At 37.1% G+C, this 26,602-nt stretch overlaps 1 protein-coding gene across 2 annotated transcripts in view; it reads right to left on the bottom strand.

The window, feature by feature from the left end:
- The window catches only part of LOC112995737 (interleukin-31 receptor subunit alpha), a 33,844-nt gene extending 8,308 nt beyond the window's left edge, over window positions 1-25,536 (bottom strand). The window contains exons 1-13 of one of the 2 annotated variants that reach the window (XM_026120908.2): window positions 25,230-25,536; window positions 23,818-23,935; window positions 22,471-22,655; window positions 18,249-18,333; window positions 15,886-16,182; window positions 14,420-14,540; window positions 12,682-12,866; window positions 10,824-10,978; window positions 7,698-7,863; window positions 6,505-6,587; window positions 5,284-5,500; window positions 3,620-3,802; window positions 953-1,054 (exon numbers count right to left, since the gene is read on the bottom strand). In XM_026120908.2, coding sequence (XP_025976693.2) covers window positions 953-1,054; window positions 3,620-3,802; window positions 5,284-5,500; window positions 6,505-6,587; window positions 7,698-7,863; window positions 10,824-10,978; window positions 12,682-12,866; window positions 14,420-14,540; window positions 15,886-16,182; window positions 18,249-18,303 — 1,564 coding nt within the window. In that variant the 5' untranslated portion in view covers window positions 18,304-18,333; window positions 22,471-22,655; window positions 23,818-23,935; window positions 25,230-25,536. Of the gene's footprint in view, window positions 1-952; window positions 1,055-3,619; window positions 3,803-5,283; window positions 5,501-6,504; window positions 6,588-7,697; window positions 7,864-10,823; window positions 10,979-12,681; window positions 12,867-14,419; window positions 14,541-15,885; window positions 16,183-18,248; window positions 18,334-22,470; window positions 22,656-23,817; window positions 23,936-24,373; window positions 24,638-25,229 lie in introns of those variants that run through there. The other variant, XM_064501517.1, reaches the window with a different exon arrangement.
- Between the last annotated feature and the right edge of the window lie 1,066 nt (window positions 25,537-26,602).

The raw sequence follows: 26,602 nt of genomic DNA on the forward strand, positions 1-26,602 counted from the left end.
TAACGTGATTACTTCTGGTAGCACCTCCCAGCTTCTATTTTGGTAACTGCATTTGAGGACCTTCAGATAACTAAAAGTCTCTATCCTCAAAACATCACAGAGAAGTTGAGAGGTAAAATATCTTTTAATACTCTCACAGGTCTCTATTAGCAGGAAAGCATTTAAAAGCAAGTTCTAGCTATGCTTGTAAAAATAATTACTCACTGTATACGCCATTACCATCTCCTAGTAATTCACGCTGTTTAATGCTGCACAGACCCATACATATATGCACACACAAATTAAAATTTTTACCTGAAATCTTAAGCTTATTTGTGAACTAGAGTCTTACAGCTAGCTGTATAAAGTCAGTGAATTGACATTACATTTCTACAAATAATGAACCCTTCCCTCCTTGCAAAAAACATTTTCATCCACAGTTTCTGTCCAACTCAAAGCTCCATGGGCTTTTTACGATTTTTAAGATGCAGGATTGCACATATTCTCTTGTATTATAAAATTTAAGAAAAGCAAGCATTTCCATTTTACTCTGTGAGCAGATTTCCTCATGTATTAGTAACAAATATGGCACAACTAACTCAGTCATTATATCTAAATCACTAAAATCAAATCTAATTATATATCTAAACATAGATGCAAAGTTTAAGAGATTATCAGTTTAAAAAAATTATAAGTTTGTGCCAACATCCATAACAAATGCTTTATAAACAGTATGCAAACTTTACAAACGAGTAGATTCAAACAACACTGTACTTGTATCAAGACGTGTGTTTTCTTTACTAAAAAATACCATAGAGTTGGTTTATGAACAGAAATCAGGAAGCCTGGCTCCTGCGTTATTTAAATCATCTCTCTCTCCTTCAGTAATGTGAGTACCAAGTTGCTCAAAGATTATGCACCTTAACAGATCCACAACGCAGCTTTCACAGCATTAATAGTTGTAAATACGTACTTTTTTCTTGAACATAAGTTTGCATGGAATATGGAGCTCCTACTTTATTTCCATAGAGAGGATACACTGAGATGTTATAGCATATAAATGGTTTAAAGGTTTCTGTAAAGAAAAAAAAGATATTTACTTAATTTCTGCATAAAATTCATACAACAAAAGTAAAAAAAAAAAATCCTGCAATTTCTTGCTAGCTGGAGATGGAATTCTAAATATGTTCTGCTCCATACTTGTATTTTCTTCAGCTTTTTAATAAACAGTATATATTTATCTTAAATGTTCATTACTACGTTTAACACAATGAACTATTTGATAGTATTCCTAAGAGTGCTTGGATTCTGACTCATTTTTCACTAGAAATACTTCAAATAAGTAATTATACTTCAACCTTATGTAGCTTCTATGCAGGAAGCTACCTACTCATCTCTCACAGTGTGAAGTTTTGGAGACAGTTTTTATTTTCAAAAATCCAGTATCCAGTGATACATCAGTGGATATCTTTGATTATCACATCATCTTTAGGTTTTTTTTTTTTACCTCTGCAGAGGAGAGTTTACGTGAATCATAGAAACAGTTTAAAAGGCACAAGGGAGCTCTGATTCTTAACCTCATGTTGAGGTTCCAGTTATGCAAACTGCAGATCTACTTCTAACCAACTTGACTCAAAAGTACAATTCTACAAACAAAATCTCTGCACTGGAATTTTATGTATTTCAAGACATAGTTCTGGAAATGATATTTCAAACTCTGAATGATCTGGCAGCCCAGCACTTCAGGAGTGCACTCCTCCCTGCTTACAAGGAACTCTTCAGCTCAGGAAGGCCACATCTGCGTCCTCACATCCAGCGGGGTGAAGCCAGTGTGAAGGGTTTCCTAAGCCTTTCCTTCCTCAAGGTCTGCAGCTTGTTCGGCTGCTATAGACAGACCCCTGCACTATGTCAGCTCTTGGCTGCTTTTCCATTCCTTACACGTATTACAGTTCAGCACAGATAATGATGGTCCACGTGTTGCTCCAAAATTCCACAAAGAAACGCTGGAAACAGGCCTGAGCAACTGTAAGTCACCTTGAAGCATCAAGTCCAACTTATGTTCAGGGTAAACAAAGATCTGTCCCCATCATGCTTAGCAGCAAGGAATTTTAAATGAGTGTCTATAAATAGCATTTTATTCCTCACAGCAACTTGCTGGAATAGCACAGAGCAATTTTCAGAATAAGACTCCAGACTTATCCATCTTATTTCAAAACATTATTTCAAGCAGATTTTTGTTTTACTGCAACAGAAACACTACTCAAAGAAGTGTTGTCTAAGCCTATAAAACGAATTTCATAGGCAAGCTAGACTGTCGCCATGAACAAACCATATGCTCCTTTTCACTATAGCAAATGCAGAGTACTTGTTTCCTGAAGACTGAAATTCATTTCCTTGATGTGCGATTCAGAAAGATCCTTACATGAACATGAGTGATCTTCAAATTTAATAAATTTAATTTCACCAATGGAGAACCAAACAAGAAATAATCCAAAATTCACTTTCTTATGTATATTAAACATTTTAACCATTGTTCCTATGTTCGTAAAATAAATAGCCAGATGTTTAAAGAAAAAGATGCATTTCTATTTTATTATCTAAAGACAACATGCAAGGGATATTCACATTGATATTAACATTCACAGTCTTCCCTTTGTACATACTTCTTGACCTCTACACACTGTTGTAAAATTAGATTTTTTTGTGGCAACTACGTGCACATAGCCAAATCATTACTATTTAGAAAATTTTGCAATTAAAGTAAGCCTCAAAGAAAAAGATGAGCAGATCCTCACCTATTTGCCCATGCATCTTATGGCTACTCAAACATCTGAGAAACACTTTCGGTCATATATACAAATCTTACTAAGATATTTAACATGTCAAATTGACCAATTACTCCATTTATTTATTTCAAATGAACATTTCCCCTGAAATTCTCTTTAAGATTTCATGTTCTAACACACATGAAGACGCATGTTCTTTCCCATCTTTGCATTCAGTTTTTTGGTTCTAGATCTCTCTGCTAAAATAGCATGCATCTGTCAGGCCTCCCTACTTGAAATTTCATGTCAGAAAAATCAAGCCACATAAGTGCTTGAACATGAAATCTGTTGCCTAATCTTATATGGGAACAAATACCATCTTGCATGGTATGTGAAAATTTGAGGCAGTTAAAATTGCTATTAAATTACACACAGATTTCAATAAAACACTTAATACTGTTGTTTTTAAAATGTTGTAAGAAAAGCTGCAAGAGTTCAAATCCTTTAATATTAAATTTATGCATCTTTCAAATGTCAATTTTATTATGTTTTATGTGCATAATAGATACAATTTACAGTATGGTGTTCTGGATCAGGATCAAAGGGGATCTGAAAGGCCATATAAAGGAGATGCCCAATTCCTGTTAGCTTTATCTAGAAGCCAGTAGAAGTTAGGTATCTTAATCCCCTTTACTCTATTAAACACATACGTTAAGTATGAAACTGATCAATCTGACCAAAAGTAGAGAAATAATGCTAACTTTATTTTCAAAATCAGCTTCTTGTGGCTTCATTGTTGTTTCTGCTTTCCAGTCTACATATAAATACATGCACATCTGTACATTGTCACAGCTGTAATGGGTAAATTAACGTACTCTTGTTAGTTCTCCAGTTTGTAGAATTTGATATATATAGCCATGATCTACAAAAAGGATCCATCTCCAGGTCCTCATACCACTCAACAACATATCTGGTTACTTCTGATCTGGAGGCCATCCATTCCACAACCACTTCTTCATTTGCTGTAAAGGTCCTCGCTGCCTCAATAATCTGAGCAGCTAAAAATTTAACAGAAAACGTTACAAATTTAATCCGAGTAAAAACTGCAGTAAGAAAACAATTCAGTGATAGCAAACAGATTGTTTCATGAGAAGCGCATAAGAATCTGCCAAGATAAAAAAGTGGAGATTGTAAAACACTGCTTCATTTATATGTACATGAACGTTTATGTGGTCAAACTTGCAACCAAAAAAGGGGTAGGGGAGGGGAAGGACAGGGAAAAATTAATGAGATAATACACAAGGAGATTTACACATACAGAATCAAAGATAAGTCTCTCTCTCATGATGCACTTTACACTTTGCTGGTTGCAAATAGTGTAGATACAGAAAATTTGACTGGAACTTCAGAAAGAAATACAAAATCAGTAAATCAGACCAGCAAGTTCAGAGACAGTTAAGCAAAAGGGAACTGTCAAGCTGCAGAACAGAGGTACTGTAAGCCTGAGTTAAAACTCAACCTGGCAAAGCACTGGAAAAAAAGATTAGTGTAGGAAAAAAAAAAAGTCACAATATGGAAAGAGACGGGAAGACTCTTACTGTGGGATAGAGGGGGGATAGAGAGGTAGTCTGCAACCTCCAGGACAAGATGCGGTCATGTCTACGTATCTAATTTTCTGATCAGATTGGAATGTGACTGAGCAATCCCAGAGGGCCACTTGCACTTTTTTTTCCATGAAAAAGCTCATGTAGAAGTGATTCAGTGTGTCAAACGTAACCTCCCTTCTGGAGTGTGGCTAGGCAGCAGACTGTTGCAATACAAGTTTAACAGAGATACCAGAATTAAACTAAGAGCCAAAGAATACAACTAATGTGCTACGGGAGACCAGCTTCCTGTCCCTGACAGTGGGCAGAACTGGGTATATTTCGGGAACACATATGAGAACAGAAAAAATGTTTCTCTCAGCTGCCGTTAATACATCTTAAGGACTTCTGTTAAACACATCTTTGTTTATGTGACATTGATTAACACACTGTAAAAATATCCTGTGGTAACAAATTTCATGAGTTGGTAGATAGGTGAAACAGAATTGGTTGGGACTATATCTGGGAGGTCCAAGATTAAAATATATAAATAAATAATAGAAATCCTAATAACATTGTTAGCTCTCTCATGTGCTAAAGCAAGGGTCCCAACAGTAATCGTCTATAAAGGAAGTACCATATCCGATAACAAAATATGACAACCAGAAAGATAACATTATACCAGTAACTTTAATTTCTTTTCCGTTGTGAAGCATGCTATTCAGTTTAGTCTCCGCAACTTTGAATGGATTAAATAAAGCAGAGAGACTTGATGTTTCCCCACTGCCAGAACAGTAATGGACTACACGTTTCTGTACAGCCTCTCGTATTTATAGATCTAAGACAAAAAAAATCCATAGCAGAATTTTGCTTCCACTACGACTGCACTTAAGCAAATGTCAAAAAGATCATTTGACATAATGAGAAAAATATATCGCAATATTCAGAAATCTTACTTTTTTCATCAGTAGATGGAATCCTCAAAGTAGCTTCAGGAGAATCTCCAGCAGAATTATAGGCAATAACAGATATTATATACGCCTCATCATTTAAAAGTAAAGTAATTTTCTTATTAGTAGTGATGTTCATCATCATAAGAGAAGCATTGTTTTCTGGAAAATACTGTATTCTGTAGCCTAGAATTCTCCCAGGTGGTGGAAAGTGATTTAATAGCTATTTAAAAAAATATATTCAGTAATAAGTGTTTCACAGTGTCATTTATATAGTCAAAAGTATATTACTGTATTCAGACATTTTATCTCTAATAAAAAACTACACAACTATGAAGATAATTGAGAGGGAGGAGAATGTTTGGGTTTTTGAATGCAAACATACTCTAATTCACAATAAGCTCATCACTTTGCTACTCAATATAGATTCAACAGAACATCTCACTACTTCATAATAGCAGTTCTGTAAACAATTAGAAAGCATGTTTTTACTTCCATCGTGTCACTGATGCTACATCTTGAATACTTTTTAGTGCTACATTGTGCTCTAAGAATAATTTTATCACAAGAGAGTAAAAACCTCTTAAAAACTTCTAATAAAATAACAAGTGATCTAACATAACACTTCCTGAAGAGACCAGGAAATTTCTTCAGAAGTTACACTTCTGCATTAGTTACTTAAGATATAACTTCAACATAAGACCAGACGTCTTTTTCAGTAATTTCAGTACATAAATGTCCAGGTCAAACCAGTATGATTACAGTATATTTATAAAAGCAAAGTACTCTCCTTCAGTCACATCTTCAGAACAGTGAGCTGCAACAATTCCATTAAAGGAGAAGTTTAAAAGTCAAATAGTGAGATTTGAAACACAAAAAGCCTATGGTTACGCTGCTAGAAAACTGAAGAGAGTTAAAACACAGCTTTGGTAAACTGTATTACTTAAGAGCAGTTGTAAGGATTTTCAATCAGATTTTTCCAGATTTTTTTTTTTTCTGGACACACTTAGACCTGCCCCTTCCACACTGGTTACTAAGCTGTACTCATCTACTGCTCAGCCAACAAAAAACTTTTCATTTTTCCTTTAGTTCAGTGATGTCCTTTTTTGGTGACGGCAAGACCTAAATGTTTCAGACTTGCTTTTATGTCCTACAACACAAATTTTCAAATGCAACATCTACTGCAAGATACCACTGTGACCATCAAATCACAAAAAGTATATATACCTTCCACATAAGATGTACAGATCTATTTCCAGCTGAGCATGAAGATTCAATTACCCTCCACAAATCCACTTTTTCTGAGGGAGCTATTTAAAGACAAAAAAAGCCCTTGAAATTTCTTTAATATTACAAAGATAGGGTAGTATGGTAAAAACAAAAGGCTTCAAAAATACAGTCTGAGAGCAATTTACAAGTCTTTCCTTGTATTTGTGATGTGGTGCTCTTTTCCCTTTAAGCATTTCCCTTGTAGCTTCCTTGTCCTTCTCAAAACTTTCCTGTCCTTCACTTTTCTTTTGCTCAGATTTTAGACACCGTGTTATACTCAAAAACCATTTATTCCATCTCTTTCCTGATTGCCATTTTTTACCACAGACATTTTAGATTATTAAATTCTAAGGGCGAAGACACTATCTTCTTACATTTATGTGCTATGTACTATACATTGACAGCACTGTATAAAATAATCTTAACTTGTTGATTCTAGAATATGTAGCAGACTAATATCTTGGTTCATTTTGAGATAAACTACTAGAAAGAGGAGTTGAGAAACAGTTTCAACACATATACAGATATATATTTGTGTGTATATGTATATATGTGCTTTATAAGCAATGTTTGATTTACCTAATATTTTCAAATTATCAATGTTCTAGTCATTTACTCTTTGAATGTTTTAGTATTCTAGACATTAAAGATTTTCCTCTAAACCTGCGAACTTTATCTAGTATAGAAATAACAGGAAAAAGATGACATTTCCTTCTGCTTTATTTTGTTAAGTTCTAGAGGAGATTTCCTAGTCTCGTTTTTTTTTTTTAACTGGCAATTTAATTTCTCTACTTAAATTTTACTACACACACTAGCCTCACGCACTTTTGCTACAATACTATTTAGCATGTGTTTATTCTCCATCTACATTCTCATTTTTTCCTGTATTCCTTTCTATTCATCCTTTTTCCTTAGCCCTACATTTTTTTGTATTTAAATTTCCTTCAAATTCTCCTCCACTCATTGCTCTTTCCTTCCTTTCAGTTTTCCCTCTTCTATATTTAAACCGAGAGCAAATGTGTATTTTTTTAAAAAGAAAACTCTAAATTCAATAGACTGATAATATGCCGAAAATAAAGTGTTTTCTGTTATTAAATCCTAAAATCCCAAAGTATATCCAAAGAAAAATACACTGTAAATTTTTAGTCTACCTTTCTCTTCTGTGCTTGCCATTTTCTCTCTACTCCATTCACTCCAGAATTTTGATTCAACACTGATACACTGAATGGCAACTGCATACTCTGTGGAATCCCACAGACCTGTGAGATTAAGTGATGCTATTTTCTCTCCAGAAGTCAGGGTGACAGGAACAGTTTCCTACAAGCAAATATATGAACAAAAATCACTGTAAAAAGAAGATGCAGTAGATAGTTGACTTAATGTAAAAACAAAAAAAAACCAAAAAAGCAAAAAAAACCATTCAACAACTTCAAAGGATACACCTTTCATGTTTCCCATCTCACTTCTCTGAAACTTGAAACTGCTTGTTCTGTATTTCATTTTTCCCGTATACCATCCTCTTTCTTCCTTTAAAACTCTCAGCTTTGAGAAACTTGAGCCTGAACTAGGTCAGGGCTGACTGACCTGTGGTTTGAACCACGTGCTGCTCACAAGCAGTTCGAGAGCAGGTGAGCTGGTGCAGAAGGTGCTGGATAACTGTAATTCCAAGGGTTGGGAAGCAAATGGGTATTGCTAAAGGCGGTATCATCATATTGCCCTGGATACAGCTCCATATCACAGCAGTGGCATGCCTTGGCAAGCAGCGATCACCTGCAGCTTGTGAACCAGGAGGTACTTCTGTTTTTTCCTGAGATACAGGGTATTGTAGCTCTTAGCCATGTAACAATGTGGCTGTAGGCAACCCCAAGGTTCATCAACTTACAATTAAAATGTACAGATCAAGGAAAATATAGGAAGTTCTGGTACTACAAAAAAAATCCTGGAGTATGTATTCTTTCAGCTGTGAAGGAAGACAAGAGTATGAGGAAATAACTAATGCAGTACCTTCCTCAAAGAGCAATGATGAAGTAATGTCCTCATCTTAAAACATCATCCATTCAAAAAAAATCTCTGATGGAAAGTCAGAAACTAGATGGTCGTTCCAAAACAAAAGGTGAAAGAAGACATGAAACGTAGCAAGGTTGATGCCAATACAAACAATAGGAACTAGAAAGATTTTAAGTGTTCATACACAGAAAGGCTGGCATAATCCCTACACCAACACTAGTGTCTTCTCCAAACTGCAAAAATTACTCAATTACCCACCCTCTCTTCCCCTGCACATTTCAAAAAACTGAAAAGATACATGCTAAAATAAAATTTAAGCTAGCTAAACTCTCCAATGTCAAAGGTAATTCTTAGAACAAGGGAGATTCCATTCTTGGGAGCAAAATTCGAGCAGTAGCGTAATGCTGGCGCACAACAGAACCACACACCTGTGATGGAGCACTGGTCTTACCAACTGAGCCTTCCACTGAAAAGCGCACCAGACTAACAGTGCGATAAGCAGACAGCCTTTAGACATACTGCTCCTTTAAAAAGCGGTATGGGAACTGCACTGCCTAATGAAATAGCCCTCAACCTCTGAAAATTTTAGTCCATTCTGATCTCAAGAAACTCGCTGTCAAAAATAGAAAAATGGACCTATGAGGATGAATTTTGGGAACTAAAACACTGGTAAGTAGCCAACCTATAATAAAGGGGGCTTTAGACCTGACATCAATTTCCTGCAGAACTTGACATGGAATTGCACAGACAGTGTGTATCTTTAAGTTACTTGACAAAAGGCTGTAAACAATATTTAATTATAATTAGAAACTAAGTATATGCAAGTAGAAAAACAGGTAATCCAGTTTTCACAGTCCACAAACTATTTAGATTCTTTTGACAAACAGTCTTAAAAGGTCAGGAAAACAGTCATTTGCTCAAACAGGTTTTGCATATCTGTGCTCAGAGACAGAAAAACAGCTCCTATATCAAGATGATTATTTGAGGCTGTTGTCTTTGGCCATTGCCATTGGCTTGGCAAAGGATAAAACTACGAACTATGCTTGCCCAATCTCCTACAGAACTAAACTCACTGAAACTGTGTCCTTCCTGACCCTTGTTAATAGTTTTTCTCTAGGAGGTCTGTGGGAAAAAAAAGCAGAAATCCTGAGGAAGATGGTTGTAAATTGTGTAATTTGATAATGAAAAAGTAGACAGGTGATTTCTTATGCAAGTGGTAACAAAACAGACAAAACAAGATAATGCTGTGACTTGGCAAAAAACGCGAACATTTTCAATGTTCAAGAAGGATCCCATATGCACGTAAGCATCACAAGGACAACGGTGTCTTGACTCCAAAGGGAGGGACATCTTGAAGTGATCTTTTAAATAACTATGAGTTCAGTCTCTGATATCCAGGGCAGACTAAAGCCATCCTGCCCATCAGGTCATCGAGGATATTAAATCTTGAATCCAACAACAAATGTCTTATATCTACAGTAAAGAAACTGAGCCATGAGAACATGAAAAGGAAGCTAATTAGAAACAGTTTTAGAAGCAGGAACTTCTTCAAAGTCCTGAATACGACCAGTTACCATGATGAATTTTTCTTCTCTCCCAGAATTAAAAGTTTAATGTGCAAAATACTGAGGTGAAGAATGACATTTAAGCTTAATGAGCTTAGAAAAAGCCAAACCACCTGACTCATTCTTAAGTTTGGAAGAGGAAACAATAAGACTGCAAACGAAATTGCTTCCATAGTGAGAAGCATCAGAATAGACCATTTAGATGGAACTAAAGCAGCAAAAGACTAAACAACATTATGTTTCTAGTAGGCACTTTAAGTGTCAGGAAGACTCAGGAAGAATAACTTCCCTTATTTTCTATATTACAAAATTAATACTTTAATTCATTGAAAATTAGTGTACAATTATTCTTATAACTATTGTGGTTGAGAGTCAATACTGTTTTCATCACCACAACGTAACATGAAAATTCAAGTATTTTGACTGATTCTCTGTGTAACAGGTGAGCCCTGAAGCTTTTACAGAAATGTTCGTAAGTATGGTATGTACCAAAATAGACATGGACCAAAAGGAAGTGATCAATTCATCCTAGACAATGAAACAATAATCGTAAGATCGTATATACCTAATTACCATCCACTAAAATAACTGGATTTTATCATTAGTTCCAATTACTTCTTTCCTTTTTCTCGTTAGCATTTTATAACATTAAGAAAGTTAGTCACAAACAAGCTAACATTAGGAAAAAGAAACTGTGCAGCTTACCGAAGAGTTCGAATACAAGTTCCTGTATCGAACCCGGCAGTTTAAGTCTTGAGAAGGTATAATCTTCTCAGGTTTTTTCCAGGTTACTGCGAGCAACTGCTTTACACCAGCAATTTTTTTTACTGAAAGTATTTCAGGCGGAAATTTAAATTTCTCTAGAATGGAGAAAGAAGAGTATTAACATGAAAAAGAAAGCTTTATATGAAAGTTTAGAATTACTTGGCCTATACAGATTCCAAGAAGGAATATACTATCCATATAATGTATCTTTTATCATACACATAATGGTGCATTTTATAGAAACTAAATCTACATATGGGAAGTTATTTATAAGAGACACTACACACAACTAAGTTAATGCTAACAAACTCAAACAGATGTGCACATTTCTTTCATCCATATAGGTCTTGAAGAATACTACCAAAGTCTCTTCTCAGGGAAATCAGCAAGAAAAAGAACAAGTTGGAGCTGGGATACTTAACAGGCTTGAATGCAAGGAGTAAAGGAGCATAAGGCTGAAGAACTGTTAGAGTGCTGCAGCAAAAAGACTCAACTAAAGGGGTTGTCTTTGCTTCTTGTTCGCACCAAGTGTCAGATAACGGACTCTTCTTTAAAATTCTTTACCATAACCAAAATTCTACCCTGCATGATTATGTAGCGGTGCTGTACCATAGATATCTGTAAAACACTGAGTAGCTGGATCTAACATATGGGGTCCAAGCAGAAGCACAATACTACTGTTATGCAGTTACATATGTTCCACACAGTATGGTTCAAGGAAAGCTTTCTAGCTTGGACTCATCCTACTTTGAGCCTGAGCATCAACATTTCACATGAGCCAGCAAATCAAATAAAATTCCACAACCTATCACGTGCATTGAAAAAGACAGTACTACAGAGCTGTGCATTATGTAGGGAAGAATAACTATGTCGACCTTTTCCTACTCAGATCATAACCTTGGTAAACTACACCACAATCAACAGAGGAAAATGCAACACAGCACAGAGGGAGAAGAGATAGATTAAAATATCAGTCCCAGGGACTGCAGGACAGGTGATTTGTTTTACATTTCTAACCAGAAAGTAAAATAGCAGAGTAAATGATGGACAGATCCGGAGAAGCTACAGTATCATCTGTTCATTTACAGCCAGATTCTGCACTGATGTCCACTATCACTCAAAAATATGCAAGTACAGTCCAAGGCACCCCTTAGTCTGATAGAGTTTTAGCACATGGTCTTTACTGGTTAATAAAAAACCCCCCTAAGTTTACAACAGCTACTTCAGACATTAGCTAAAATATTGTTGTAGTTGGATGCTCCATATTATGAATATGACCCACTATCATTTTTAATCACTTATCTGTAAGACCTTAGTAAGAACAATTTTCTCAAAATTGCTGCCTGTTCCAATCAGTTCAAAGAATAGTATATGGAAATGCAATCAATTATAATGTAATAAGAGACTTCCTTCACTTAGATATATAGAAGTATAATTTTGCCTAAACTGAAAGCATCCAAATTTTGATGAAATAAAAATTGAGAAGGATGAAATAGTTTGTTCAATTCTAAATAAGCTCAATTTCAGAGAGACAGTAATTTTAACTAACAATTAAAATTAGATGGCATTTCAAAGCTAAACCCCATTTCAAAAAAAAATAATTTCAAAACTATTATATTGAAAAAAATTGTTTCTGTAATTTTCTTCCAAATAAAAAAAACCTTTGATCACACAATTTATTTCAGCATCCTCAAAACGTACAAATGCTGTACTGGAGGGAGGCGGGGGGAACTAGGTAGAGTACAATCAGGTCAACATGTAGTGTGTTTTATCCTCAGTTAACTTTTTTTTTAATTACCTATTTTTTCCAAAGCTATAGGAACACAATCTGATGATGCTTCACCCAAAACATTTTCAGCTTTCACCTGAAAACAAAAAGAACTGCTATATGGGGTATTTGGGTAATAAAATGAACATGACTCAGTTTTGCTTTGGCAGCTGGAGCCAACCATATTTGGAATAGTCACACCTTGTTCTCTCATCCTACAAAAAATAAAGGAAAATAAAAGGAAGAGTTAGAAATCAGAGGATTTTCTTTGAATAAATTTATTTGATTGTTAGGTTAGGGTTTAATTAGTAGTTATCTGTTTTGGGGGTTTCAAGACATTTTAACCAATAAACATCTCCTTTGATGACATTTTTGTGAAAACAAATACTGTTCCCAAAATGAACTGCTCCTACAGATCCATTGTACCGTATCTAAAACTGGTAAATAATACATATAAATATCCTGCACAGAGTCAGTTAGTCCTAACTGCAATTAGTGAGACAACTTCCAAGAAACACGAATGGGTACAAATGTCTCAACAGGGGATCTATGGCTTATTTTTTAAAATTAAAATCTCAGAGCAGTGAAATCAGATTATGTATTTAAAAAGGAGGTCCTACATGCAATTAATATATATCTATGTATGTAGGTATGTAAAAAGATATAGCAAAAAGAAAAAACATAACCAGTTCATGAACACGGAAACACATCCCACATGGTAGAGCTACATGTTGACACTTCCATGTATCTTAAAAATGGAAAAAAAGAAGAGCCAAATTGTGCCAGTGCCAAACTATTACAAGAGACAGAAATCTGACAGATTTTCTGAAAGAACACACAGATAGAACACATTTCTGCCTTTTTTGGGGGGCTAAAAAAGCAGTTCCCTTGAAATAGTAAGTTTATCATTACAGAAGAAAATTTGTTCATATTTTGCATGCTAAGGGTAACCTTCTGTGACCCCTGTTTATTGGCCTTTTGACAGAACATGGCTAGCCCCTTGCAAGATGCAGCTAAATACCAAATATATTTTGGTGCCTGCACATGCAAATTACATAAATTTTTAAACATTTACACAAACAATACAGATTAAGGCTTTGGCTTGCAATGGTTCTGCTTTAGAGTACAATATATAATGCATAATATGCTTCTAATAAGTAAAGTAACTTGAATATTGCATTTCAAAGTAAAAAAATGTATACATTCAACAATATCCCTATGTGCAACACATTAGTACAAGCAATCATATTTGGTATGACCATGCAGCATAAAAGAGCCTTTGTTTTAAACAATTATCAGTTCAAAATCATTAGAGGAGGAAGTGATCTTTTTTAAATTCCCATACTAGATAGGGACAGATAGCAACAGAGCAAGTTTCCAGGTAACACTCCAACAAAGCACCTCCATTCTGACTTGGCAGCAGAATAACCTAAAAGATTATATCTGCACCTAGGTTCACTGAGCTTTTGATTTCATTAGTAATGATATTTCAAGGGTACAACAGAATGTTACTTTTGATATAAATATTTGTCTATTGAACATTAGCTTGAAAACACTCACTTCTTTCATAAAGAGTACTAAAAAGGTATCAGATTGAAACTTCTTTCAATCATTACCAACCCAAAATTGAACTTAACCGACTGAGGACTGCCCTTGACTCTAAACTCTGTGGTGCTTCCAGGTTTTGCTCACACAGAAGCCAGGATATGAGGGAAGGGAGCTAACAGTCTTACCCCAATACCCCAGTTCCGATACATTCTATACTTACATTTTTCTATAAAGAGTATAGTTTGTTGTAAGATTCGTTTGTCTTCCTGAAGTCCAGCTACAAGCAAGTTCAACATTGAAGTAATAAATGCAGGAAATATTTCCTGGTGTGTCCGGCGGAACTACAATTACATAAAGAAAAAATTAATTCTGGTAAAAATAAGCAACTTTAATAAAGACCAATTATGCCAGTCAAAAGGCAGATTATAGCAAACTTCAGTAAATGGCTTGCACAGAACTTCTTTTTATTATTTCTTATTGCCCTCAAAACTCTCCACAAAACCAAAACCACTATTTCTTTCCTGGGGAGAGAGAAAGAAGATTTGCTCCAATTACTTCTCAGAAATACTTAGTTAAGTGGACCTAAAGGTACTTTTACGTTATCCCAATAACAACTTCATATCAAGCCAATAAATGCACTGGCCTGAACCTCTAAGTATAGCTATTGCAAAGTGACAGTAGCTAAATGCCAGTAAGAGGAAAAAACAAAACATCACAAAAGTCCAGGAAAAGAGGGCATTCTCTGAAAGATCAGACTCTTTTTTTGTTCCTTCCCAGAATGTCTGATCACACACCCTGTAACACCACTGATCTGAGGAGCCTGCACTGTCTTAGAGCGCAGAAGACTACTTCCTGGGAAACACATCTATAAGACCCTGAAGAGACCACTAATTCCAGATTCTTTATCTTATGACCAAGACAGTAGAAAGGGAACTTATCCTCTGCAATCTCTATAGTCTAAAATCATCCATAATATATAACACCCTCAAATATATCTTATCAGACTTCTTCACTCAGAAGAAACTGCAGTTGAAAAGAAAACTGTTCTCAGTGAAATAATCTGGTTGAAGAAGCTTTCTCTCCAAAATAATCCTTCTCTCTTCCAACACTTCAAAAGACCTTCCTTTTATCGATAAATTTATGGCATACTGAACACTGGGAACAGGCAATTCTTTCTGCTCTTCTTTATTCCAGGGATGTATTTCCTTGCATTTATTGCTCCTTTACTGGAGCAGAGACCCAAAACATATATTAATATAATCTGGACTTAATCTGTACAATGAATTAGAGAAATTTTATGTATATATTAATCTTGTCACCTTCTTCAGCCACGACTGTAGTTATAATTTCTATGAAACATAGGATCAGTGGGGAAATTGTCCCTAGAGGAAGCTAAAGTTTGCTAGCCTCACAAAGAGACTTAATCAAAGAGACAGATCCAGTACTCACTGAACTCAACAAGAAACACCCTCCGACTTCAGCTGACCAAAAGTCAGCATCAGAGAGGTTATGGACTGGCACCAGTAAAGAGATGGCAGCAATTTCATGATTTCAGATAAAAAAGGAGATACCTGAATTCTGGTGTCTTAAAAATGCCACAAGCTAAAAAAAATATTTTTAAAAATCAAATTTTTACAATAAGTTACTCGAAAATATTAAATTTCATTGTCCTATATTTCTACTTACAGCCAGATTTAACTTCAGTATGAACCAAAAGTTGTTCTTTGCCTAGATACTTAATAAAACATTTCACATGTGCTTTGTTGTAAGTGAAATTATGGATGGTTACGCTAGATACAGTCTCGTTGACAACATTATAGTTTTCCTGAGCAATCAGTTCATGATTCAATTTCCAGATGATGTGGCTTGCATTTCTGTGAGGCATGTAGTGTTTTCCAAGAACACAAAATAGTTTCAGGGTGGATCCTCTTTCAATTTCAGGAGATAAAGGGAAAATGTCAGCATCTCTGACAGAGTTTTCATCTAAAAACAAAATCAAAAGATATCTCAACCTACTTTCTTTTAAAATACCTGTAGAAAAATGATAACTTTGTTATCAACAAGTATGCCTAGAGATCATTTAAGCAATGAAAGATCAGAAGTCATCAGATGCTCTCAAAGAAGAGGCTTCAGGAGGTTTGCTTCCAGTGTGTTGGGCCCAACGCAATGAAAGCATCGCCTACACCAGAAAAATGTTGACAGTGATCATCCAGAATGGGCCAATCTCCCACCTAAAATCGGGACTTCTGGAGGTATTTGCAAGGTATTTGTTGTCTAGTGAAAATACACAGGTGTGACAGCTTGAGTGCTGCCACTGGGAGATAGAAATCTTCAAATAATATTTATATAACCCATTTGTTCTTCTAAGCATATTTTATGCACAATGTGAGGTTTTTCAAATGTAGTTCAAATAAAATGCTCAGTCACTGGAATCTGATATTGCTGATCACAATAGTGTATTTCACGTTTATTACTGTACTAACATAGATACTGTATAAGAATGATGTTTCTGTAACTTCTCAGAAATAATGGAAAAATTTTTAACAAAATGTTTTTTAATAGCTGAACATGAAGAAAGGACTTTTTTTTTTTTGTCTTTTCATACATAAGAACAGGTTTTTTTCAACACATTTCAGAGTGTATGTGACTTGGATGGTAACATGACTAATGAGTATTACCAGAAAATACAAATTGCTAAGTATTAAAATTTATAAGTTTTTGTAATATATTTCAACATCTTATTAATACTTTTACCTTCATAGAATTTATATTCTCAAACACAGTGCAGGCATTGTATACAAAATTCATATAAAACACACATAAAAGGAAAGTAGCGAAGCAGGCTGAATGAATGAGATTAGCAGAGTTGTCAAACAGTGCAAGAATCACTCACTGGTCTCCTGCAAGGAGCTAGTTGTTTTGTTTTTTTACTGATACTTATTCCTTGGTGCCAAACTACATTAATAACTTAAATGACAACAGAAAACAAGTTAAAGCACAAGTGCCATTATATAACACATTACTGGTGTATTTTAAGTCTGAGAGAAAATAAAATTTATGTGAAGTGTCAGTCACTGTCACAAAGTCGTCATTCCAAACTGCATTATTCCAAACTGGGATTTCCTATTCTAACCAACCTATACTATTTGGTTTAATCAGTTTAAATTGATGCTGTTGTCAAAAGTAGCACTTTTAATGCCTGATCATTCACTCACTCCAGCGTTATCCCCTTCCTTTGCCAGAACAAGTATCTGTGTAGTGCACCACAAAAACTAGTACTGATGAAAATTAAACACCTGGCAGAAAACATTTAGTTTTCATCCAAATCAGTTTCATAACCGCTTCACAACTGGCCATACCAGCGTTTGTTCCTATGGGAGCAGAGGGAGCTCCAGAAGCACAGGGAGTGCATAACTACTATTTTTTCTTCTTCCTCCAACTTGAGCAGCTGTGGGGTGGGAGGGCGCTTAAACTGACTGTGGAACTGCTGCTTTAAAAACTGATCTTCAGACATTGCTGACTTAAAGTTAGGAATAATGTGAAAAAATTGATAGCCTTTCCATTAATCTCTGAATAAATAATACTCAACAATATTTGACTTAAACTAGTATCATGACTTTAGACATTAACTGCTCTTTAAATGTTCATGTTACGTAAATCTTAATTTGTTCTGTCAGGAGATCTCCAAATTTACCAGTCTCAACAACCCAACAGGAATTCAACTATGATATGATTTTCAGAGGCAGATTTCCCCCTGCTACACCCTGTGCAACAGGGAAATAGTTACACAGATAAGCTTTAAAATACACGAAAGAAAACAAACCCAGACTATAGTGATCACAGTTAACATTCCACAAAAAGAGATCAAGAACATCAAATGCATTTGTCATGCTATACTGTAGAGTACTTAGCCAATGGCTAACTAACTTTTATTTTCTAAATACATTTTTCCATTTTCATAAATCTTGGAAATGTCTTTTAGAAAAGGTCATCTTTTAGAAAACTTTCTTAACGACACACACAAATAATCAAGAAACTTTCCATCCTACCTGTTGCAGAGCTGCTGGAGAGCAGGACAAGCATCCAAATCAAATAGTAGAACATTTCCTTTTCAGTAGCTAGCTGCAGGAAATACTGTCATAAAATAAAAAATAATATACTTCAAGTAAAGATGCCCCTGAAATTTTAACACTTTGTAAACATTAATATAATAAGAGTTAGTAATCAGATTCAGCATACCTTACTTGCATCCAAGTTAAAAGCTAGCAGAAACAAATACAGCTTTTGCCTAAGTTAGCAAATGGAAGAGACTTACTGCACGATTTGATGTGATTTCGTACAATAGAGGAGAGGATTGCATGGGGTCTAGGGAAGAGACCTCCCATAACTTTTCCTCCTGGCAGTAAGCTGTCAATTTGTTTCAGCCAATGCTATGCCGCATCTCCTTCCACCCTCTCCAATGCTGATCAGTAGCTGGTTATTTGACATGCCAATTGCCAGTTACTACAAATCCGACACAGGGCAGCAACTCGCAAGTTACAACGCTCATGTCTTCCATGGTTGTCACCATGCTCATACGTGATTAAGTAGCTCTTTGCCTCTTGGCTTGTTTAAGAGGCCGCACAAGTGTTGACAGAACATTCCCAACTGAAAAGTCAATCAAATTCAGAAGTGCTTCACTTAAAGAATTATAAAATCTAAATTCAGACCCCCTAGTAAACAAATAGCATGAACAGCATGCCTTCTTAAATAAGAGCTATTTAGAAAGATGCTTGATTCATCAAAACCAGATTACTTGCAGGAAGGGACAATTTCAATGAAGGTCTCAAAAAAACCCCAAAGTTGCTGAAACAAGGCTTTCACAACACCAAAAACTGGTTTTCCATCTACTTTGAAATTTAGGCTGCTTAGAATAATTACAGCTTAAAAATATTAAGAAGTTAGAGGAAAAACTGACCAAAACTAACTTTTCTATTTAGGGTTATTTCTAAATCACCTTTCTTCCCCCAGTTTCAGGGTAAAGAAAGCTTTTTCCATTCAGATCTAGTTCTAAGATTGTTTAATTACATGAACACCTATTTCTGCATGCACTGTAGCAGTTACGCCTATGAATAAAGAACATGGTACATCTATAAATGGAAGCGATCATATGTCTTTAGCCTATACAAAGCATAAGTCCAGTAATTTTCACGAATTTTAAAAATTTTTGATGGAAATGCCAAACCTGATGGGGTATGCCTTCCTACTATAAGTGAAGTAAGAAGTATAAATAGCCGTTGTTGACTTTCAGTCTTTAGTAACAACTACTACTGTCGCACTGTGCCAAGCTACCATCCGGAGGGACAGATACCAGAACTGCTGACGGCTGAACACGGGGAGTCCGAGCCTGCACTTGGCCCCTCTGGGCCATCCGAGTGTGACGTAATGCACAGATTAATTTAGAAGGGCCGTAAGTATAAATGTTCAAAACTCCAAGACACAAATCCACCAGCATTTACATAAATCTTAGTGCGAAAGAGGACACTTCAGACAAATGGGGCAAATAGGAACGTCTGGCTCCTTCCCAGATGACGGGGTGGGGGAGCCTCAGCTTCCAGGGCTAATGCCACCAAGGGCAAATACACCATTGAGCATCAGAAGAGGAAAAGGGAGGTTTCCCTGCTTAGATCAAAGAGAACAACATGGTAATATATGGGAGGAAGCAGTGCATGAGAGAGAGAGTTAATGTCTTTTGCCAACTCTCTAAACCCTTACAGATCAAGCCTTGACATGCCCACACATGGAAAAGTGACACACACTGTAATAAATGACGCTGAGAACACTGGTTTCATAATCCAGTCCCTAACTGATCAAAACCCCAAGCCAGGATGAATAAGATTTAAAATCTGAACATTTAAAGAGGACTTGCGTATGTTCTGTTTAAAAAAATGCTATCATAATCTACTAAAATCATTTAATATTCCAGCTATTATTCAAACCATACATATTTGCTGAGAAAATAGAAACCATCAGACTTATGGAGACCTTTGACAGAGTAATGGGGAACACAGCCTCTTGAAACACTATGCCAAATTTGACAGCAGAAATTTGTTCTACAGATGCCAGGAAGAACACAGCTCTCGTTTTTTCTTTCTTTCAAAGTTCAATGACTTATTCATATAAAAACTGCAAAATTACTGGAAATTGAAAAAGCAGGAAAGATGTTTTCTTCTTTCAGTATCTAAATAAAAAAAAAAAAAACTAGGCACAAAAAGATAAGATACATTTGTTCTAAAATCCTGAAGGATATAGTGACCAGGAGAAGTCAGTTCAGTTAATAACTACTGATAGCAGTTCTTTTGTTTGCTACATCCCAGAGCTATGAAAGCAAAATTGTTTTGATAAACCTTTTCCTTCATACTAGAACACTACTTAACATATCAAATATTAACACATTTTAATATAAAATGCTATTTAAATTAAATTCCAATTTTCACCTAAATGCAACTTGTATCTCAGAGTAATTCATTATTTTGTAAACTAATATAAGCATAACAAATAAGTCTCTGAATGTATCTTACGATATAGCTGCTCAACAGATAACACAGTTGTAAAATGTATTTGTTTGGCAATATGTTACACCTCATAATAAAAAACTTAATTTTTAGGGAAAAAAATTAAAACTATGACCCCAAAATAAGATTAAATTTCTTTAATAAATACGTTGCTCTTGCTCATTCAAACTACATGACCATGTCTGATTTGATGATGCTCACTCAAAGAAAGGACAGGATACCAATACTGCTACAACTGGTGATATTGCTAGGCAGAACAGCAGAGCTCACAGCTGCACTGTCACCCCTGCTCTTAATCTACAGGAAAGAAGAAACAGGCAAGGAAGGGCTTAAATAACCTTCATCTACGGGTCTGATCTTTGAGTTTTCCTCTCAGCCTTAGTGTTTGAGAAACTACAACCATTAGAGTCTACCCTGAGAGATGACTGTGCGCCAAACATTTTCAGGCAGTAAAATGTTATTAGATATAATGCTTGCCTTTGTACCCTTCCCTTGAGCACAGTAACTCAAAGACAGAGAACAAGACAGAGCTCCAGATGCTTCTATTACAGCAGGCAATTACACGAGAAATTCGGATGGTCTTAGCAGTAGGATCTCTGCATTGTGCTTTAAAGAAAGGCAGAACTCCCAAGAAAGTTTTTCCCCAGACCAGATGCAAACCCCTTCCCTCCCAAATCTAGCAACTGTTTGAACTTGAAGTTAGTAACACGCATCAGCCAGAAAACAAGAGGGAGGATTTTCTGTACCACTTCAGAGCATTAGTTCACCTTGCACAGCTTTGCCTCAAACTAAGACCAATGCCAAATGCTCCAGGGTAGAAGACACACACACACACACACACACACTTGAAAACTGTTAGCAAACTGTTTTGGAAGTGGGAAGCAGGGGAAAGAGAAGGAAAAAACTTTCCTAGACTGCTCGAGTGATCAGCTAGAGCCCTAAAACATGAGGTATGATTAGAAACATTGTCTTAATGCAGCGCTAAAAGTATGACAAGAATATTGACAAAACTGTAGGTTATCCTGTGCTCCCACAGGGGCAAGAAGGAAAGAGAAGAACAAAGTGACCATAAAACATCACTTTCCAACTTTGTTTTCAGTCAGAAAAAGATACCATGATCTTGCAGCTTACCTGTCCAGATAATACAAGCATTCTCAAAGCCAGATTTAACCAAATATTCTAGAAAATCTTAAAAACTCATCTTACAGACTCAGCTGATGGTGAGTTCTACACTTATACTGCTATTACAATACTTATTTTTAGGAGTTAATCTGAATACAGGCAATAACCATTTGATTTCATATCTTTTCCACAATAACTGAGAAGCTTGCTCCCCACTCCCACCATCAGATATCCTTCCCCACATGCAAACACCTAGATGTACTCATCTCAGCTTTATATAAGCTGTAAAAACTATAGCCTTCATGTCCTGCTTAAAAAAGGTTTGTTTTCATTCCCTTGGGTACCTTTTTATTTCTCTTTTGAGGGTTCTCCAGTATTTCACACCCTTCCTGAAGTGCAAATACATCTGAATAGTCAGAGCTGGATTTACAGGAGGGGGCGACCATCTCCTTCACATGAGTGAAATCAACCTGTGACATGACAGTGAAGCCTCTGCACAGCTATTCTTCACCTTCCCCTGACCACTAGCACTGCTGGGCGCTAAACGTCTCACTTATGCTATTATATGAACATAAGATCGCTACCGGACACTTACCTGCTATGCCTCTGGTTATATATATTTGACATATATCAAAGGACAACATTAGCCCTTTTTCCCAACAGTTGAGGCAGTCATCTATAAGGATCCTTACATGCTTCCAAGTCACTACTTTCCAAGCAAGTTTTTTGCCCTGTTGAGCATATTCTGTATTCTTTGATCCCAAATAATTCTGTGATAGCCTGTAGGAGACAATTGAATAAGTAAGCATTTTACCCTGCTGACTCAAGTCATCTTGTAGAGGTTTTATGTTGGCTTGCATCCTTTTTTTGTTTACTACCTGTAATTTTAATATAACATGTAAACTTTACCAACAATATCTTAGCCAAAGCTGCTGACTGGAATATGGAATGGTAGCGTGAAACCAATCTCCATGAGACCCATTAAAGACAATTGCATTTTGAGATCTGCGAAGATGTTTTTTAATTGAAAAAGTTTCCTACAAGTCCCACATACAGCAAGCTTTTTTTTTTTTTAATTGGATTACCATAATTAAGTATTCTACTGAAATCAATGCCTATTATTTTCAGTATAGCTACCTTCACCATACAAACAAAGCTTTTTCCTGCACCTTTTCCTTTTGAAACCCTCCTTGGTGACAGGTTAGTCTCTCCTTGTTAACAGAATCCAAACTGACTATTCCATTCTTTTGCCCAATATATTAAGCTTTTTTCAAGCATGAAACCCCTTTCTTGCCCAGCATCTTAATTCAGGAACCAGAAGTTGGGCTTCAAATATTTTAGACAACCATCTTTAAAACACGACACTCACGCAGTCCCTCCTTAAAGAAAGGAGTTCAATGCAGGTTCTCCAACTTATGCACGAGTTTGTGTAGGTGATGCTGACCTAAGTCAGATGAAATCCAGATATGCCACTTTGAGAAAATCTGAGTGAATATAATCAAAGCAGCCAACATTTGGCAAACAGCCTATGCTGTCTCCAACAACAACCGCATATATTACAAACACTGAGAGCTCGTGCCATTGTACACACAAACAAAACCACTGCCAAGTGACATGTATCACTGTAAGATAATCTTCCTAAAGGAGAAAAACAATTAGCTAAATAGAAAATTTAAATTCTATCTCAGGCACTCAAAAGAAACAAGTAAACCTGAAAGGAGCTGCTTGGCCTGGAGTCCTTCACACGAAAGAGGACGTTATACAGGAGTATAATCTCAAACCTCAATCTGAGATTACCATCTGGAGACTTTTCAATGCATGCACACAGCATTGCCGCTAAAGATTATACCCCAGAGAAGAAGTTCATACTTTCCCATACACAACATCAACAAAAATCCACAGAAGGAATATTCTCCATTAGAAAGACGAGTCTTTAACTTACCACAGTTGCTGAACAGGGATTTCTCTTAACGTGGGATTGCAAGCTCTGCCCCTCCAAGATTAGAAAGGGATGCCATAAAGTAGGAAATCACCAGGCACAGCCCAAGTAGCGCTTTTTCCTGTAATTGAGAGAAAACATTTACAGTGCCAGCAGCAGGATTTACAGGAAGCCGGTGTAAAACTTTCTCCAAGATCGAGACACCGTATTGTGCAAGAGCGTAAGCAGTCACATTTCCCAGTACCCCGCCGAGCGCTGCGTGGTGCATAGGAAGCGAGCACGGCGTCAGGCCCTGCGCTGTCCGCACGAGCCTGCCCCCAGCAGACGGGGCGCAGAGCCAGGCTGCGGGCTCCCCACGCGCCGCCCCCGGGCAGAGCCCTCCGCCCCGGGCAGAGCCCTCGCCGCCGCCGCCGGGGTCCCGTCCCGCCCGCGGGGACCGAGGAGGAGCCGCCACCTGCCGCCGCAGTGCCGGCGGCGCCTGGCGCAGAGCAGCGGGGCGCGCTGGAGGGAGGCATGGCCGGGGAGGGCGGCTGTACCTCGCATACCTCCCGCCACGCACCGTGGGGCGGCCGGCCCAGCGGCACCCGGCCGGGCTCCAAGCGCCAGGGGCTCAGGTGCTCCGGGACAACAGCGCACATCGCACAGCTGTCTGCAGATGTGGCACCGGCAAGCCGAGCGGTGGCCCAGCTCCACGGGCAGGGAGCCCTTCTCGCCGTGCTGGCGCCCGTTCAACGCTGAACCGCAGCACGAAATTCCCTCCTCCGTCAGAAAATCTTTTCTGGGGTAAGCCATTTAAGGCATGACCCCGCGTGGAAAAGAAAGATCCTCTGACTCAAGAGGTCAGAGAAATCTTAGCACGTACATATTACTCACAGAAAAAGATTAACTTAAACAGACAATCTGCAGTTTCCACAAGTGCAGATTTTAGGGTGTCTCATCACAAACATTATGCTGTACCTAACACTGTTTAAAAGTATTGTCTATATAATGATATATCCAACAGTTTGATGTAGATGAGTCAATTCAACAATACAGCTTTAAATTGCATAAACATTTCAAATGAAACAAGCACATTAAGTAACAGCCATTGCTGACACACACTGACAGATGTACCTAATTCATTATTTAGGTAATCAGCACTTAAAGAGAAACAACAGAAGTTATGATCCCTTTTAAAGCAAGCAAATGTATTCCAATTAATGACTTACAGGAAAATCATCCAGCCATCAGCAACATAAAAAGGAAGGAGTGCAATCAAAATTGGAAGTAATATTGGAGGTAATACTGCAATTAAAAGGGATACTATAAAGTTAGTGGGGATTCAAAGTCCCCAGTAATGTATCTCTTATTAAGCACCAGCAGTCCTTCCTAAGCAGACAATTAAATCTCTAAGCACAGATACAACTTTTCAATACCTTTATCAATACAGAAGTCATTCAGAGGTCTTGTCCCGAGTCCAAAAGATCCGTGATGGAAGTTAATAACGTAGAGGAAATATATGTCCCAGGCAAGAAAGTAGACCAAAAAAAGTAGTAGATCTAGATAAAGCGTTTTAAATAAAAACAAAGCAAAACACAAACAAAACAAAAAACCCACAAAAAAGATTAGTCAAGCAGAGCCATAGCTCTGCCTCGCACACTGACACACTTCCCCCGCCAGCACGTTGTTCTCTAGGTGTCAGCTTCCCGTCTCTGCTAGCCCGGAAAAGCATGCCAGTTCCCTGCTGCGCAGCTGCCTGCGGCCCCAGCATTTGCATCCATACGTCTCTCCCATCTCCAGGATCCTTCCCCATTTCCAGAATCTTGCATCTAAGTCATGACACTCACCTTCTTTCTGAGCTCCAAGCCCCAGTGTTCCCAGTCTAATTGTCTACGTGCAGAAGCACAAAATGTAATCACACTACTACCAGGCGGCCCATCTCATGCCTCTAATTGGAGGACTCAGGACATGCCACTTTTGTTTAGTCCAGGTGGTATAAGATTCACACCAGCCCACCACACAGCTGTAGCTAGCAAGGAGCAGGCTTGACATTCCCCACCACCACATACACAATTATTTGCTACCTGTCACCATTCACAAGCTTTTATTTTTGTGCCAACTACAACTATCCACACCATTTCACTCTGCTGATCACAGTCTCTAAATAACACTATCTGATAAAGCAAAATCCCCCAAACAAACTGTACTTCTGAGGCCATGCTGCTGGTGTGCTTGAACACTCTGGATTCAGAATCAGTCCTGACATCTACCTCACTGACTCTTTCCTACTGCTATTACTCTTACTACTAGCTCCCATTTGCTTGGCCTTTCCCTCACAGCAGCCATTTCAGCCCACAACTTCAGCACCCCAACTTCCAGAGCATTTATTAGCCTTCATCTTTTCAGCTAATCATCCCAATTCATGTAGATAACTTGTTAATTTTGTTATTTTTGGATTGATGCTGCCATCTCTCCATCCTCCCATGTGCAAGGCTGTATTGTGAACTGTTTTGATGTTTCTAAATTTCCTCTGCTATTTAGGGTTTTTTTAAAATGTTAATAATGTTAGGTTATTTTAATGTTAGTATATATGCCAGTATTTGGAAACTTCCATTTATTTTACTATTAGATAGCCTATAAAATAAATGTGATTTAATAGAAACAGAAGCAAATTGACACCTACACTCTCCTTGACATACCAGAAATTTTTCTTCAATGAACATAAAAGAAATAATCAGGACTAGATGCTTTGAATTGTGTGCACCTGTATCCTGGACACGCTGTAATAGTTGCCTATGCTGACAGATTA

Source organism: Dromaius novaehollandiae, chromosome Z, assembly GCF_036370855.1.
Source record: "Dromaius novaehollandiae isolate bDroNov1 chromosome Z, bDroNov1.hap1, whole genome shotgun sequence".
Taxonomy (NCBI): Eukaryota; Metazoa; Chordata; class Aves; order Casuariiformes; family Dromaiidae; genus Dromaius; species Dromaius novaehollandiae.